The sequence below is a fragment of the Squalius cephalus genome (genome assembly GCF_949319135.1).
Source record: "Squalius cephalus genome assembly, chromosome: 21".
Classification (NCBI taxonomy): domain Eukaryota; kingdom Metazoa; phylum Chordata; class Actinopteri; order Cypriniformes; family Leuciscidae; genus Squalius; species Squalius cephalus.
In genome coordinates this window covers 7987998-8006214 of record NC_137142.1, presented here as the reverse complement: position 1 = coordinate 8006214, position 18217 = coordinate 7987998, and the positions used below count along the sequence as shown (strand labels likewise).

Here is an 18217-nt window from a genome sequence, read left to right as displayed (position 1 = left end):
TTGCCCCTCCATCTTGAAACTACATTAGCCAAAGAGGGACATACCTGTAAATTCAAGCTTCGCCTTTTGCGTTTTTCACTCAGTGACACCGTGACGAATGCGAGGGGGAGATTACTCGCGAGCTCGCGAGTGCCGGCAGATTTGAAAGATAGTGTGCGTGCGTGCGTACTCACATTTGAAAGAGAGAATTAAAACGTCAACGCGACAGACAAATCAGCAAGACCATAGTCAATATTGGAGTAACTTTTCCCAGATGGAAAGAGCTCATGAGGAGAAAAGATTTTAAAACGGACGCCGAGGTTGCCTGCTTTCTTCTCGACAGGTAATTCAGCCTGTTGTAATTCATTTGTGTAAATTCGAAGTTTTATAGTTGCTTGTCTAACCATAGCATGGTTGTGCATAACGCCAGAACGACCTCTAGTATAACTTCATCCTCGCGTCAATGGTGAAAAAGTATTGTTTACCTTGTAACATAAATCTGTGCTGCGACGGATCACAGGTGATGAATAGTTTTAAAGGCGCAATTTTTTAAGCTATATAAAAAAAGGACACTGTAAATTTTAGTTATTTTATTTTTAATTGCTTTTACTTTGTACACATTGTAACATTAGCCTAATCTGATTATGCTGGGATAGCCGATTCCAAGGGTGACGTTTACCTGTCCTGTAGTTTTATTCATTTTAGACGTATTGTTTATTATTGTCATGGACGAAGTCAATAACTGGAAGCCATGTTAATCTTGGAATAATACGGCCACCGTAGGAGCTAAAACGCCCTCGGAATTGAGAGGAACAGAAACTAATATTCACTGGGTAGTCATATACAATTTCACCGCTAGATGGGGGTAAAAATCACACAGTGTAGCTTTAATAAAGATATTTTCCAGCTAAAGTTAGTTTTGATTGATTCGCTTCCGTCGCAACGATCATTTGTTATTAAATTAGGGGCCGCTAGGACGACACCATGCTCTCTACACAGACTTTAAACGTGAACCTGTGATAAACGCTGATGGTGTTCACATGCACATTAAGAATTGGTTCTATAGTTATGTGCTTTTGAATATATGTGCGCAGGTTTGGAATTCCCTACAGACCAAGCCTAAACAAAGTACTGGTCCTTCCTTATAAATTTGGTACAGACTTTTATTTTATTTTGTCACTTCGGGGTAGGTACGCGAAATGAATTTTCCGACAACGCTTTATCTGTAGAGTGGTAAAGGGATCCTCCATAGGGAGAGACTAGTTGGCACTTCAGCACTGCGTTGACATCGGGTCCAGGCGAAGGTCCTTCATCAGATCTGGATACGGCCTGGATCCGGCAGGCTGCGGGAAAACCTCGGGATAAACAAAGACACTAAAATTAGTGTAGATGCCATTCTTCTTATGATGTAACGAGTGCATCAGGATTTATGGGAAGTGTTCCCGGTTCCAGCTGACCTAATCTATGCAGCCTAACATTGAATTATAGAAGTCTATAATGTATTATGTGAATGCTAGGTCAAAGAGATGTGTCTTTAATCTAGCTTTGAACTGACAGAGTGTGTCTGCTTCCCGGACAATGGTAGGAAGACTGTTCCGAAGTTTTGGTGCTAAATAGGGAAAGGATCTACCGCCAGCAGTCGATTTTGATATTCTAGGTATTATTAACTGGCCGGAATTTTGAGATCGCAATAGACGTGAAGGACTATAATGCGTTAAGAGCTCGCTCAAGTACTGCGGAGCTAAACCATTTAGTGCTTTGTAAGTAATCAGCAATATTTTAAAATTTATGCGATGTTTAATAGGGAGCCAATGCAGTGTTGACAGAACCGGGCTAATATGGTCATACTTCCTGGTTCTGGTAAGAACTCGAGCTGCTGCGTTTTGGACCAGCTGTAGTTTTATCAAGCGTGCAGGGCAACCACCCAGTAGAGCATTACAATTATCTAGCCTTGAGGTCATGAACGCATGAACTAACTGTTCCGCATTTGTCACTGAGAGCATATGGCATAATTTAGATATATTTTTAATGGAAGATGTAAGATGGAAGAATGCGGTTTTACAGATACTAGACACGTGACTTTCAAATGAAAGATTGGTATCAAATAGCACACCCAGGTTCCTAACAGACGACGAAGACTTAACAGAGCAGCCATCAAGTGTTAGACAGTATTCTAGGTTATTACGTGAGGAAGTTTTTTGTCTAATAATTAGAATCTCTGTAGTAGGAAATTGCTAGTCATCCAATTTTTTATATCACCTATGCATTCCGTTAATTTTGTGAATTGGTAAGTTTTGTTAGGTTTTGAAGAAATATAGAGCTGAGTATCATCAGCATAACAGTGAAAACTAATGCCATGCTTCCTAATGATATCTCCTAATGGTAGCATGTACAGAGTGAACAGCAGCGGTCCTAGTACTGAGCCTTGTGGTACGCCATACTGAACTTGTGATCGATGAGACATCTCTTCATTTACTGCTACAAACTGATAACGGTCAGATAAGTATGATTTAAACCATGCTAGTGCAATTCCACTAATGCCAAGTCTATTTAAAAGAATGTTATGGTCGATAGTGTCAAATGCAGCACTTAGATCGAGTAACATTAATAGCGAGATACAACCACGATCGGATGATAGGAGCAAATCATTTGTGACTCTAACGAGAGCTGTCTTGGTACTATGGTACGGTCTAAATCCTGACTGAAAATCTTCACAGATATCATTTCTTTCTAAAAAGGAACATAGTTGTGAGGATACTGCCTTTTCTAGTATCTTTGACAGAAAAGGTAGATTCGAGATCGGCCTGTAATTAAATAATTCTGTAGGATCAAGTTGCGGTTTTTTAACAAGCGGTTTAATCATAGCTAGCTTAAAAGTTTTCGGTACATATCCTAGTGACAAAGACAAATTAATGATATTAAGAAGAGGATCTATGATCTCTGGGAGCATCTCTTTCAGTAGCTTAGTCGGTGCAGGGTCTAACATACATGTTGTCGATTTAGATGATTTAACAAGTTTAGTAAATTCTTCCTCTCCTATAGCAACGAATGAATCAAATTTTTCTTCAAGGACACTACAATGCACTGCCTGATGCGATACTGTACTAGACGGTTGCATAGTTATAATTTTCTCCCTGATATTATCAATCTTGTTAGTAAAGAAGTTCATAAAGTCATTACTGCTGTGCTGCTTGGAAACATCTGGGGTTGAAGATTTATTTTGCATTAGTTTAGCCACAATTTAAAATAAATACCTAGGGTTTTGTTTATTTTCTTCTAATAGGTTTGAAAAATAAGCAGATCTAGCAGCTTTTAAGGCCTTTCTGTACGCAATCGAACTGTCTTTCAATGAAATGCAAAATACCTCTAGTTTTGTTTTCTTCCAGTTGCGCTCCATTTTTCTGGCTGCTCTCTTAAGGGCCTGAGTGTGCTCATTGTACCACGGCGTTGGACTATTTTCTTTAATCTTCTTTAAGCGCAAAGGAGCAACTGTGTCTAAAGTGCTGGAGAGTTAAGAGTTTCTGTCGCAATATCTAGTTCTTCTTAGCTATCCGGGATGCTGAGATGATGAAACTGATCAGGAAGATTATTGATAAAGCTATCTTTAGTGGCAGAAGTGATAGGTCTAACATATTTGTAACACGGAGTCGGCTTTGCAGCCTTGGCTAAAGGAAGTTTACACGACACTAAATAATGATCTGAGATGTCATCGCTCTGCTGCAGAATTTCAACGGCATCAACATTGATTCCATGTGATAATATTAGATCTAGAGTATGATTACGACGATGAGTAGGTCCTGACACGTGTTGTCTAACTCCAATTGAGTTCAGAATATCTTTAAATGCCAATCCCAATGCATCTTTTTCGTTATCCACATGTATATTAAAATCACCAACAATTAGGACTTTATCTGCAGCCAATACTAACTCTGATAGAAAGTCAGCAAATTCTTTGATAAAGTCTGTATGGTGCCCTGGTGGCCTGTATACAGTAGCCAGCACACATCTCAAACGTGATTTATCATTTACACTAGATAATGTTACATTAAGCAACAACACTTCAAAAGAATTATATTCAAAATAAACCTTCTCAGTAATTCTGAAGATATTACTATAAATTACAGCAACACCTCCCCCTTTGCCTTTCAGACGAGGCTCATGTTTATAACAGTTATCTTGCGGGGTGGACTCATTTAAAGTAATATAATTGTCTGGTTTTAGCCAGGTTTCTGTCAAACACAGCACATCTAGATTATAGTCTGTAATCATATCATTAACAATAAGTGCTTTTGAAGTAAGGGATCGAATATTCAGCAACCCGAGCTTTATCATTTGTTCATCCGTATTATATCTGTTTTTTATTTGTTGAACATCAATTAAATTTTTACCCTTGAATGGGTTTAGGAGTTTTTTGTATGTCCTAATTCGGGGAACAGACACAGTCTCTATATGATGATATCTAGATGAAAGAGGCTCTTTGTGATGGGATTTATCTGACCTTGGTGACGTGAGACAGCTAGTAGACGGTCGGTTTAGCCAGTCTGTCTGCTTCCTGACCTGAGCCCCAGATTGTCATGTTTGAGCTCTAAGACTATGTGCCATATTACTAGAGAGAAGAGCAGCACCATCCCAGGAGGGATGAATACCATCTCTTTTCAACAGGTCAGGTCTGCCCCAAAAACTTTTCCAATTGTCTATGAATTCTGTATTATTTTGGGGACACCACTTTGACAGCCAGCGATTGAGTGAGGACAATCTACTAACTATCTCATCACTCCGGCGAACAGGAAGGGGGCCAGAGCAAATTACAGTGCCTGACATCGTACTTGCAAGTTCACACACCTCTTTAATGTTAATTTTTGTGATCTCCGACTGGCAGTACCAGTTTTATAACATGTGGGAACCTAATCTTCACATGCGATACGGGCTCCTCCTTTTACCCCGGTCATAATTTACTTTGTTACTTGTTAATTTAAGTTTCTCATAATTTGTTTTTGTTTATTGCCTAAAACGGGACTTTATTCGTGACCCGAGTATTTCATTCAAGCCAGCAAATTTCAGACGAAAAAGCCCATTCAACTTAAGAATGCGCTTCAAGTGTCTTTCACTTATAACGTACCCATGTCTTAATGCCAGAGACCACACTATATCTTTATATGACATTCCTAATTCAAAGTAAAATGTTATTTCATCAGTCATCTCCATCTCCGACTGCTGTATATGGTTACAGTAGTGACCGGTGTGGTACCCTCAACATAACTCGTGGCCACGAGAAATAGATATCGTTCCCTCAACATATGATCTCGAGGCCACGATTTATTATCATGTTCCCACGACTTAATATGACGTTCACACGAATTAATATCTTGTGGCAATAACATATTATCACGTTCCCACGATTTTATATGTTGTGGTCACGACAAAACTAAGTGAACCGAACATGTCCCCTCCCGGTCACCGTAGAGTATTTCATTCATGTAAACATTGACTTTATAAAGATAACAAAGCTGTTTGTTTGAGTGTCCAGCCTGACACGGTGGCAATGACTCAACAAATGGCTGGAGTCGGACTGCATGTATGGCACAACAATAACAGATGTGTTTGAAACCTGTCATTCATTTTGTAATTATTTTGCTTTGGTTATGCTAGTGGAACAAAAACTACACACTTCACTGTTCAGATTACTGTATAACTCTGACTTTTTTTTAATGAGAAAAAATCTTTCTTTCACTGCCATCCAAAGTCCCTTTTTAAGTCCCTTTTGAATTGTATCTGGCACAGAGCATTTACATTACATTTTCATTTAGTCATTTATCAGACGCTTTTATTCGAAGAGACTTACAAATGAGGAGAACAATAGAAGCAATCAAATCAACAAAATGGCAATAATATGTAAGTGCTGTGACTAGTACCAGTTAGTCTAGCACAGTAAACGTAGCATTTAAAAAAAATAAAAAATAATAATAGATAGAAATTGAAATAGAAATAGAATAGAATAGCTTGGAACAGATAAAGTAAAGGTAAAGGCCCGTGAAAGTGATTTAGTGCCTCTTTGGGATGGCATCAGAAGGCGTCATTCACTTGCAGAACGCAAGCTTCTGGAGGGCACATTGAATTAGTGAGTTTAGGTATAGGGCTGCAGAGCCAGTGGTTGTTCTGTAGGCGAACATCAGTGCCTTGAATTTGATGCGAGCGGCTATTGGGAACCAGTGCAAATTGATGGAGAGGTGTGACATGCGCTCTCTTCTGCTTGTTAAAGACCACTCTTGCTGCTGCATTCTTGATCAGTTACAGATGTTTGACAGTGGATGCTGGAAGGCCTGCCAAGAGGGCATTACAATAGTCCAGTCTGGATAGAAGAATAGCTTGGACAAGGAGTTGTGTAGCGATAGAAAGGGTCTGATCTTCCTAATTTTGTATTAGGCAAATCTGTAAAACTGGGCAGTTCTAGCAATGTTGTCTGTGAAGCTTCATGGAATGGGTTTCCATGGCCGAACAGCTGCATTTAGGCCTCACATCACCAAGTACAATGCCAAGTGTCGGATGGAGAAGTGTAAAACACACGCTGTCACTGGAGTCTGGAGTAGTGGAAAGGTGTTATGTGGAGTAATGGATCACACTTCTCTGTTTGGCAGTCTGATGGGTGAGTCTGGGTATGACAATGGTAATGGTAATGGTAATGGGGCTGTTTTTCAGGGGTTGGTCTAGGCCCCTTACTTCCAGTGAAGGAAAACTTTAATGCTTCAGCATACCAATACATTTTACACAATGCTATGCTTCCAACAGTTTGGGGAAGGCACTTTGCTATTCCAGCACGGCTGTGCCCCAGTACATAAAGCAAGGTCCATAAAGACATGGTTGGATGAGTTTAGTGTGGAAGAACTTGACTGGCCCGCACAGAGTCCTGAAATCATCCCCATCAAACACTGTTGAGATGAACTGATTGCGAGCCCGGCCTTCTCGTCCAACATCAGTTCCTGACCTCACAAATGCTCTTCTGGATGAATGGGCAAAAATTTGCATAGAAACACCCAAAATCTTGTGGAAAGCCTTCCCAGAAGAGTGGAAACTGTTATAGCTGCAAAGCGGGGACCAACTCCATATTAATGTCAATGTATTTAGAATGAAATGTCATTACAGTCCCTTTTGGTGTAATGGTCAGATGTCCCAATACTTTTGTGCATATGGTGTATCTAGTAATCTCACTTATGTCTAAACACCCATATCCGATTTCTTCTTAATTTAGAATTTTTCATGTTTAATAACCACTATAATACAACATTTGTATAAACATCTGCATATCCAAACTAAGTAATTAGATACAAGATTGCAGCTGTGAAATGTCAAGCCCACAATATGGAACAAGGAGACCAATTATTATTAGTTTTACCACTTTGACTTGCACATTAAAATTTTATATCAACTATAAAAGCTAATATAAAAATTTGATCATATTCCAGTTATTTATGGTCAAATAAACCTGTTAACCCAATCGCCAATAGTTGGTTAAGCAAGATCTGGTAATGTCCTAAGTAAATTATACAAGGGTCACAGATTCTTCAGATTATTTTTATGCACTTTAGAAAATCAATATGATTGAATATCAATATGAACATAAATCAATATACATGTCTCATGTTCTGCATTTTGCGATACATTGTGCACTTGTGTTGTTTTTGCCAAGGGAATGAATGAGAATTAATGAGTTGAAACATTCACATGTCTTTTTGTCTCTCTGTTTTATCTCTATGCATTTTAAGTGCGGGACAGAGTGAGATCGAAAATGGAACGAGACATTCTCGCAGAAGTGAATCATCCCTTCATTGTCAAACTCCACTATGGTGAGTTGTTCTCTCAGGAGGAGATTGTAAACAACAGAACACAAACATTTACACAAGAACATCAATTTCTGAACCCCCTATGCTCTAATTCAATGACAAACAGGCAATTTTGTAGAGTGACTTACAACATGCAATGCCTTTAAACTTAACTACATTCTTCAGTTGTATGGCAGTAGGTCAGATGTTTTCATAATGCTGTAGTCTTTACAGTAATGAGCCATCATGTAATCTTTAGTGTTCAAGTTTGATGCTGTCTGATTGTAAAAAAAATAATTTATATCATTATTTACTTAAAAACAGATTGCCAGTAGTTTGACTGTAGCATTTAAATTTTGAGTGGCATGCAACTTGGTAAACTACAGTTTCAAAATATCTTTTCCAACAGCATTTTTTATTTAAACTTTTGATAAAGAAAAATACTGCTTAAATGTCACCTTTGTTGTTTTTCCCCCACAGCATTTCAGACAGAAGGAAAGTTGTATCTTATATTGGACTTTCTCAGAGGGGGAGATCTTTTTACACGCCTCTCCAAAGAGGTCAGTTTTTATGAAACTAAATAACAGGCAACAAGCAAAAGTGGTGTGCTTGTTTAGTTGTAAATGTGTTTCTAATTGGAAGAATTAACAAAAAAAATTCTGTTGTTCCAAGCCCAAAATACTTTCTTTTCTCTGTGGAACACAAGGAGATGTTTTTGAGAATGATGATGTTGCTCTTTTCTGTACAAAAGAAAGTGAAGGGGGAAAAACGCTGTCATTCTCCAAAACTAACAATGTTCTCATGTTCCTCTAAACCAAATGCAACATGCTAAGTTTGAATATGCGAAAATGCAAAGAAGATTTCAGAGCACACAAGGTGAATGGACTGGAAGTTGAAGGTTTTTTTTTTTCCCCCTCATTCACATGCTATGCAAAAGAACACCTAAAAGGAGAGATTCTTCTAAATTTCTCCTTTTGTGTTCTAGGGGAGTCATATGGGTTTTGGGCGACATGAAAGTGAGTAAATGAGAAAAACAGATATAATACCAATATAGTTGTGTCCACTCATTGTACACTTGTGGTCTTCAGCTGAGTTGCAATTGCTTACTGATTGATCATTTAGTAATTGCCAAGACATCAACCTGCAATAACAGAGGTACATCCAGACTGAATTGTAATGGAGACGTAATTTTAGTCCAAATGCCTTGGTAATTAAAGGCATGTCTGGCATCTATTCTCTGACGGATGGTGTAATTGGTCCCTCTTAACACTCACTGTAGTGTAATTATCCTTAATGGAGTGTTTGGTTTTCCTGATCACATCACTTTCTAATCTCACAGGCTCAATAAAAGCTTCCCTCAAGGATCTGTTCCCTTCGCACATGGGGAGCAAATCCTATTATTGATCTATTGACTGCAACTTTTGCGGAAGCCTGTACTTTCTAGTCACACATTATAGCACCAGAGGTGATCCGTGCAAAAACAGTGTATAATACTCTACTGTCTAGGTGTTGGTAAGGATTAAGGGGAAATAATGTGTTTTATATTGATTAGCAGCACAGTTTGTGTCTGGCGGTTGTGTAGAGTTTGTAATAGATCCTCTGTGTGCTCAGGATATTCTCAGCCACTGAAACCAAGGTCATTCTTTATTGTAGCTATATTAGTACAGAATAAAGGCAGGTTCACACCAAGAACAATAGCTATAAAGATAACTATAGCGATAACTATATTAGCGTCAGCACTAATGCACGATAATGTTCTGTTTATTATAAGCGCGCTGCAGTTTTGTCGTCTGCCGCTTTAAATGCTCGAGCTCTTTAAAGCAGGATGGATTCTGATTGGCTGTCAATGTTTTTATCGTTCATCAGCTGGAAAAAAATCATTCTGAAAGTGATTCCAACGATATCATTTCTCTGTGCCGTTATCGTTACAGTTGTGGTTTGGACTCTGCTATTCCTATATATTTTAAATGATTTTTAGAACTATATCTTTATCGCTATCGTTCTTGGTGTGAACGGGACTTATTGCTGTTATTATCAATACACTGAGCTCTTCTGGATCTTTCCTGTTATCCAGTACCTTTCCCTCTTATGTGCTTGTTGTATTTGGAGTATTTATATTAAACAAATATACATTTTAGATAAATGTACCCCTATGTTGACATTATTTTGATATTGTGATAAAAGAAAAATAACTCATGTGATGTCCATGTTTAAACATTTTTAGTATATGTGAACGGTAACACTTTATAATAACTGCACGCTATAGTTAAGCATTAGTAAACAGTTAATTCATCCTTTATAAAGCATTAATAGACATTAATAAGCAGTTTATAAATACAGCTATAAATGCTTTATTCTTGATTTATAAGCATATCTATAATGTGTTTATTAATTATCAATTTATCATTTTTAAATGAAGTATTGCATTATTTAAAAAACAGTTATTTAGGAGTTGTCATTGATTCATAATATCACTTAGAAAGAGTAAGTAAATGATTAATAAACTATTTAAATCTACATTCATACATCATATTATTCAGACATATAATAATACTTAGTGTGTTAATAATTGCTTTATTAACATGTATTTTTACTTTAATTCATGGTTCATTTAGTTGTGGTCAGTAAACTATTTTTGTGAGCTCATCTAAAGTGAGGACTAGTTATGCCTCGTAAAGCATTTACAAAGGAGATTTAAAGGCTCATTTATCTTCTAAACAGAAAAAGGAAACAAACACAACACTGATACAGAACATAGACACATTTAAGATGTATGAATGTGCATTTAAATAGTTTATTAATCATTTACTCACACTTTCTAAGTGATCTTATGAACCACTGACAACTCCTAACTAACTGGTTTGTAAATAATGCAATACTTCAGTTAGAAATGATACATTTATCATTAATAAAGTATGAAAATACAATTATTAAACACATTATAGATATGCTTATAAATCAAGAATAAAGCATTTATAGCTGTATTTATAAACTGCTTATTAATGTCTATTAATGCTTTATAAATGATGAATTAACTGTTTACTAATGCATAGCTAATGATTAATAGTGTGCAGTTATTATAGTGTTACCATTAAATCCAATATATTAAGACATATACAATAGGGACATGGAAATGTACTGCATAAGTATTACCTTTCTTAAGTTTCACACTTAACATTATAACAGCCTCTGAGTTCTCTAACTGATAAGTGAGTGGTTTGAATCTATAAAAAGTACATGCAGCAAACCACCAAGAATAACTTTGTTGCTGTGGTGATCGGAAGAGAGATGGCAAGGTTGATTTAAAAACGTAAAATTGGGCTTTTAAGATGTGACATCATTTCTTGTTGCTATACTGATCTAGGCTATATACTGTTTTTCCCCACTCCATCTATGCCTGTGCTACAAACATGTACAGTGTTTGAAGTTTCAAAGCACAGAAAGAAAGAAGGAATTATGTATTCATGTTATCTATGACAAGACTGCTGTCTTATTCTAAAAAGCTCAACAGATGCTTCACATTAAGTGCATTTGCTTTATTTTGATGTAGCTTTTATGGAAATCCGTGGTTGTTGACTCATGCGTGATTACTACTGTTGCTCATCTTTACAGTTTGAACAAACCCATATGCCTAATAAGCATGAAGGATACATCAAACCATGCGACTTATTGAGGAGAGATGTGCTACTTCGTTTACTAAGCAATCAGATGTGGGATTTTTGACTGATGGATGATAAGAATATCATAGAGACTGGGCACTTTTGATTTCATTAGGCAGCAACCCCGTCAAATCTGAACCGCTCAGAGCACCACACATTGTAGCAACACCCTGACAGTAACCCAGAACACCCTATGCTGAAAAAAGGGAAACGATCATGCCATTTATTTAAAGTGCATTTTACATTGGTCATAAAATAAAAATCATGTTAATGTTCAGTTTGTCTAAAAGCATTTTCCTAAGAAAAAAAATACAACTTTTTGTTTAAATAGTTCTTTTGCTTGACATTATGTGCTTTACTGACTGCAGAAATGATTGTGTGTTATTATTTTTTCTGGTTTGTTTTTTCTAGTACATAACCAAAAATATGATGCATATTTTAAAAAGACGTCACATTAATAAAATGTGATTAATAAAGGTCTATCGAATCAATTAATAAAGGTCTATCGAATTTGTCTTCAAGTTACTTGAGTTAAACATTGGCTAACAAATTGTTTTAGTGAATTTGTTTTATCTTAAAGGCACACTATGTCAGATTTTTGGATCAAAATATCGAAAAACCACTAGAACAATGTTATATATTTTGTTGATTTGTGTACTAAGTCTAGAGAAATAAGCAGTTTTAACCAGGACACGGACCGTGTCCGTGCGCCGCCTATCAATGGCATCATACCATTTGTTACCCTCGATTTCCATTTTATTTTGTAGAAATTATGGAAACACCAAAGACGCTTTAATATGTTTTACTAGACAGGTGAGCAACTGTTTGGATACATTCATCGACAGAAATCTAACCATTGTTATACAGCTAACAAAGTTAGTCTTTTTGTTTAAATCTCGTTTTCTTGATTTACCGCGAATACCATATTTACCATGCCTAATATCGATCTAGCTCACTGCAGTGTGCAACAAGTGTCTCATATAGTAGCCTTATATAGTAGCATTATAACAACTTTCAATACACTCAAATGTATCTAATATGATAAAACAGTGCTGTGCGGGATAATAAAAGTTCCACTGCTCTCAAGCCCTGTGTCGCGCTCGTCTCTCATTAAAAGCTACACTGTGTGATATTTTCCCCCATCTAGCGGTGAAATTGTATATGACTACCCAGTGAATATTTGTTTCTGTTCCTCTCAATTCCGAGGGCGTTTTAACGCCTACGGTGGCCGTATTATTCCAAGATTAACATGGCTTCCAGTTATTGACTTCGTCCATGACAATAATAAACAATACGCCTAAAATGAATAAAACTACAGGACAGATGTCAGGAGGTAAACGTCACCCTTGGAATCGGCTATCCCAGCATAATCAGATTAGGCTAACGTTACAATGTGTACAAAGTAAAAGCAATTAAAAATAACTAAAATTTACCTTGTCATTTTTTTTATATAGCTTAAAAAATTGCGCCTTTAAAACTATTCATCACCTGTGATCCGTCGCAGCCATAGACTGTAAAAAAAAGATTTTTTATGCAGCACAGATTTATGTTACAAGGTAAACAATACTTTTTCACCATTGACGCGAGGAAGTTATACTAGAGGTCGTTCTGGCGTTATGCACAACCATGCTATGGTTAGACAAGCAACTATAAAACTTCGAATTTACACAAATGAATTACAACAGGCTGAATTACCTGTCGAGAAGAAAGCAGGCAACCTCGGCGTCCGTTTTAAAATCTTTTCTCCTCATGAGCTCTTTCCATCTGGGAAAAGTTACTCCAATATTGACTATGGTCTTGCTGATTTGTCTGTCGCGTTGACGTTTTAATTCTCTCTTTCAAGTGTGAGCACGCACGCACACACACACACACACCCAAGGGCGTAGATTTGGTTTGAACATTGGGGGGGTTGAAGTTTGGGTCTGCATATTTTTCATGTGATCATGGTATAAATATTGGGGGGGTTGTAATGTATAGATTTAAATATTGGGGGGGTTATCTCCCCCCCAACCCCCCCACAAATTACGCCCCTGCCACACTATCTTTCAAATCTGCCGGCACTCGCGAGCTCTCGAGTAATCTCCCCCTCGCATTCGTCACGGTGTCACTGAGTGAAAAACGCAAAAGGCGAAGCTTGAATTTACAGGTATGTCCCTCTTTGGCTAATGTAGTTTCAAGATGGAGGGGCAACATGGCGACCGGCATTCGAACCCCTCACCCGTATGTACTTTCAATGGCAGATTATAAACTTAAGAGAATACTTTATTACTTGAAAGAAGTAAATATACATTAATGAGCACATATATTTTTGAAAGAACTAAGTGTTTTTTGCTAAGAATCAACTAAAAAAGTTACACAGTGTAGCTTTAACAATCGCTCCAGCGGCCTCCTTCCGCTCCAACGCTTTCGTAACGTTAATAAATCTTTAATATATTACCGGTCATCCATGAATATGATTTCTGCCTGAGTCCCATCGTCATATTCTCCACCGGATGTACAGTGTATAGAGACAACAACTCCCATGATTCCGCAAAATCAGGGCGTCATCAAGCTATGCCTTTGTTTTGAATAAACAACCTCTAGTGGCGAAAAATTACCTAGTGTGCCTTTAAAGTGAAAATTCTACTTTCATATTATAGCAAATTTAGCTTTTGTTTTTGTTTTTTGGTTAAATTACGTTGTAAAAAGTCTATATTAGGTTACATTTTGGCTTGTGTCTAAAGAATATATTTTGATGAAGTATGCTATGTTCTTTAAAATAAAAAATCTTTTTACTTTTATGAATGTTTTTGTGTTTGGGAAAATAAATATTTCTGATTAATATTAAATCAAAATAAATATAATATAATAAATATATTTTGAGAATATATTTTAGTGTATTATGGCTAGGGGTGTAATGATACATCGATATGGATCGATGCATCGATATAACATCTAACGATACCATGCATCGATTCCACACGTAAAATATCGATATACACCTTTATTTTGACACTCTCCACATTCTCACGTAACATCCTTCTGCCAAAGCGCACATTTTCGTTTACTCACCAACCATGCTGTCTGCCGGTGTGTCTTTTATAACGTTAATCTCCTCATCTGAAATAGACACCTGACAAGACTGACTGAACCCTAAACAAGTTTTTTTCACAAAAGCCGGTATTTTCCGCTGCCAAGGCATCGCAAGTTCATGTTTTACAGCAGAAACAGACAAGCAGTCGTACCCTTGTTGGTGAACACAACACGATAAGTCCGTTTTAGCGACTCAGCGCGCAGTATTCAGGTCAGATGTCACTTTGAAAAGACGCGCTGGCTAAGAGGAGTTTCGTCAAAGCTGACTAAAAGTGATCGAGGATGGATAATTTCAATGAACTTGATGAACCTGTGATATCTTCTTTGGGGCGTAAAAGGAAAACAAAAGCTGAAACATTTTCACGGAACCTTGCTAAAGCAGCACGTTACAGTGTTGAGGGAAAAGCTCACTGTATTGCGTGTGCGTTAATCACAACAACAAAGTTTGTCAGGCGATTTATGAAAATAAATCGGAGTACTTGCAAATGACCTGTCCCAATTGGGAGAGGGTGTGCAATTTTCAAAGAGTTTGCTTAAACGTTCATGTTATGTATTTTGATTGCATTTGTGAGTTAATAAAAACGTAACTGGTTGTGTGAACATAATATCTAAATATCGATTAATCGATCGATATAGCCCTGAATCGGATCGAATCGTAATCGTATCGCAGAATTTTTTGAGGTATCGGCAAATATCGTATCGCTGGCTGAGAGAATCAATCAGAATATGTAAACATCAAATGAATATTTTGTTTAGAAAATTTTGGTTAGAAAAAGTCGAAAATCAATTGATCTGTCAATCCTTAATGGCGATTCTACTGTGTTCTGTACCATCATGGATTCAGTTTAGATCATGTTCACACACATTATTCCTGTGCGACTCTCACAGTCAGGTTGTGATTCTTTTATTGTTGCCTATATTTTTTAAATCTTCTGCTAAGCTCCAGCACGTGATGCCTTTAACCCAGTAAAAGAGAGTTGAGATATCTGGCCGCTCTGATGAAAACAGCCCCACACTTATCTGGAGCAGACGTTTCCTTCAGACTTTGATTAATGTGACTCATTGGCCATGCTCCTTCGCTCAGCTAAATAGCCCGTTTTCTCCACCTGTCTAGGCTTTATTGCACACGCCACTCTTCATCAGTCACATTGTTCAGTCTGTATTCTGGTTGTGTAGAGATAGTTGTCCTTATTAATTGCTTGTGGACCATTTTGTGTCATTGGACATCATATTGACCACTTTGCTTTAGGATAACAAGATTATATAGAATCAGGGATGAATTGTTAAAACCACTTTTCTCCTTAGGGTGTCTTTCAGTGAATAATTGACTGCTGTAATTTTAGAAAGTGACAATTATGTGCCAAGTACATCCACAATCACTCATAGAATATTGAGAACTATATAACATGTGTCCCCCTTGGTTGAAATCGTGTTCTGGGTGGGAAGGGGGAGTACTGGCCCACTTCGAGCGCTGGTGTGTAATATAACTGTTTGTGAATAGAGTTTCTGCGAATGGTCTGCTAAGTTTCAAAGATCAAAGTGCAAGACAAATTAATTTCTTATCTTCCAAAAGAAAGAACCGATTCAGAACTGCCTGAAAAGAGTCATCAATAACTCCTTACTCCCTGCACAAACCTACATAGTTTTGTAACAAATTTGCATAATGCCCACTATGGTCGTCATTGACTGCCTGTAAACGTCTACTTTGACCTGCACTCAAAAACATTATTTGTAGCTGAGGCCTGGAAGAGTTTGGTTTGTGTTGTCGACATGTCGAGAGGACACTGTTTTCTACGCTGCGAAATCAAATCCACTTTGCATGCAATTCCAAAGGATGAGGATGTGAACATTTTATCTACAATGTAAGACAATCTAAAGAAAAACGTACGAATTAGAAACGTCATGCTCAAGTCAATCTTCCGATAGGTTTAGGTTGATCAGGTACTTCCAATGTTTCATTACTGGACTCTGGCTCGAATTTATATGGTAGAACCGACGCCATTGTGACTGTTCATATCACTGCGTACACAAATGCTGAGGAAGTTTCCAGAGCTAAAATTCAGATATAGCAATGGGTGTTTCATTTCTGACATGTGCTGTAAGCTGTAGACCAGAGTAGGCACTCAGAAAGGAGGGGTTTAGAGAGACCGGATCCATGATTGAAACTTTTCAGACAATGTGAGAAAGAGGTGATCCTGCAGTGTATATACAGTGTTTTTGACCTTGAATGCATGTAGGGGACCTCCATTTGTACCTATTGTAGGGGACCTCCAAAACTAAATTAGTAACCTTTAAAATAACATAATAAATGCACTTTAACATTTGCGGTCTTCGTACAATACAATACAATAAATGCATATAAATGCACTTTAACATTTGCGGTCTTCGTACAATACAATACAATAAATGCATACAATAAACATATAATGAATGGCTCTTTTGAACTGGTTTAAGGAATCAGTCAAAAAGACTCACAAGTATTTGTTTAGACCCCATGAAAGGGCTTGACATGCACAGTTTTCTTTCCTGCGTTGCAAAACATTCCAATTCAAACAGGAAGTTGGAACGGGATATATCAAAGAGCTTGTTATGGAATGCAACAGTCGGGTTCCGGAAGTAAAAATGCCATTTATTAGAGAAAGTGATTTTTAATGATAACTTAATCTATGGTGTATGATTTTGTTGAATCCATAAGCCTGCATTATTTCAACTTATTTTTTAACTAATCATGTTCAACAGTGCAAGTCCAGGAGAAAAACTACATTGCATGATTCTGCAAAGAAATCTTTACCAATCAGAGAATAGAAACAAGGAAATTATGCCGAAAGAAGCCCTGTGAATGATGAAATAGTCTCCCTATGCTCTCAAACTAATTGAATAATTGTGTATATATTCAACACATTCTCATACCCAAGACGTCACTTTTTGTCACTTTCAACCATGCTTCAATATCTGACGCTCAAAGCACCCTTTAGCGTCCATATGTGACGCTTCGGTTATGGGTAGGTTTAGGCGTCATGTAACTGACGCTTTCGAAAGCGTCAATATCCGACGCACAAAGCACCCTTAGCGTCAATATGAGACGCTTCGGTTGGGTAGGTTTAGGTCTGTGGTAGGGTTATGCGTCTCATATGGACGCTAAAGGGTGCTTTGAGCGTCAGATATTGAAGCATGGTTGAAAGTGACGTCTTGGGTATGAGAACGGGCTGATATATTTGCATGTTTTGCGATAAACAATATATACGTATATACATAATCAACATCTTTAAATCAATTGTTTTATCCATCGCTTTTGTTTTGATTGTCATTCGCAATGCTTCATGTGATTGTTGTTCTTGCTAAAGCAATTAAGTTTACAGTCATGTACCTTTGACATTTTGTCCAATTTTCCAATTCTTTTTTGCTTCAAATCAAAGGTAGTAGTGTTATAACTCTTCTCCTAGCTGGTTGGCATGATACATGGCTTATAGGTCTTAAACAAACACCTACAAAACAAAAATAAATGGGAAAAATACCAGAACCCCGCTAAGTGGGTGGGCACTTTTGCACATTATTTTTGTTTTTAAATAGTCAATAGCCTTTAGTTTACATAACAGCCATAAACTTTGCTTGGCTATTTGCTAATGCTAGTCAGTGGTATGTGGTTTTGGGGTGAGGGACATTCTCATCTCACTCTAGAGATTTCACTGG

At 37.3% G+C, this 18217-nt stretch overlaps 1 protein-coding gene across 1 annotated transcript in view; it reads left to right on the top strand.

Moving 5' to 3' along the window:
• The window catches only part of rps6ka2 (ribosomal protein S6 kinase, polypeptide 2), a 74315-nt gene that overhangs the window by 18538 nt on the left and 37560 nt on the right, over window positions 1-18217 (top strand). Inside the window, exons 4-5 of the mRNA XM_079855137.1 lie at window positions 7740-7820; window positions 8277-8356. Of these exons, the coding sequence (XP_079711263.1) occupies window positions 7740-7820; window positions 8277-8356 (161 nt within the window). The remainder of the gene's footprint in view (window positions 1-7739; window positions 7821-8276; window positions 8357-18217) is intronic.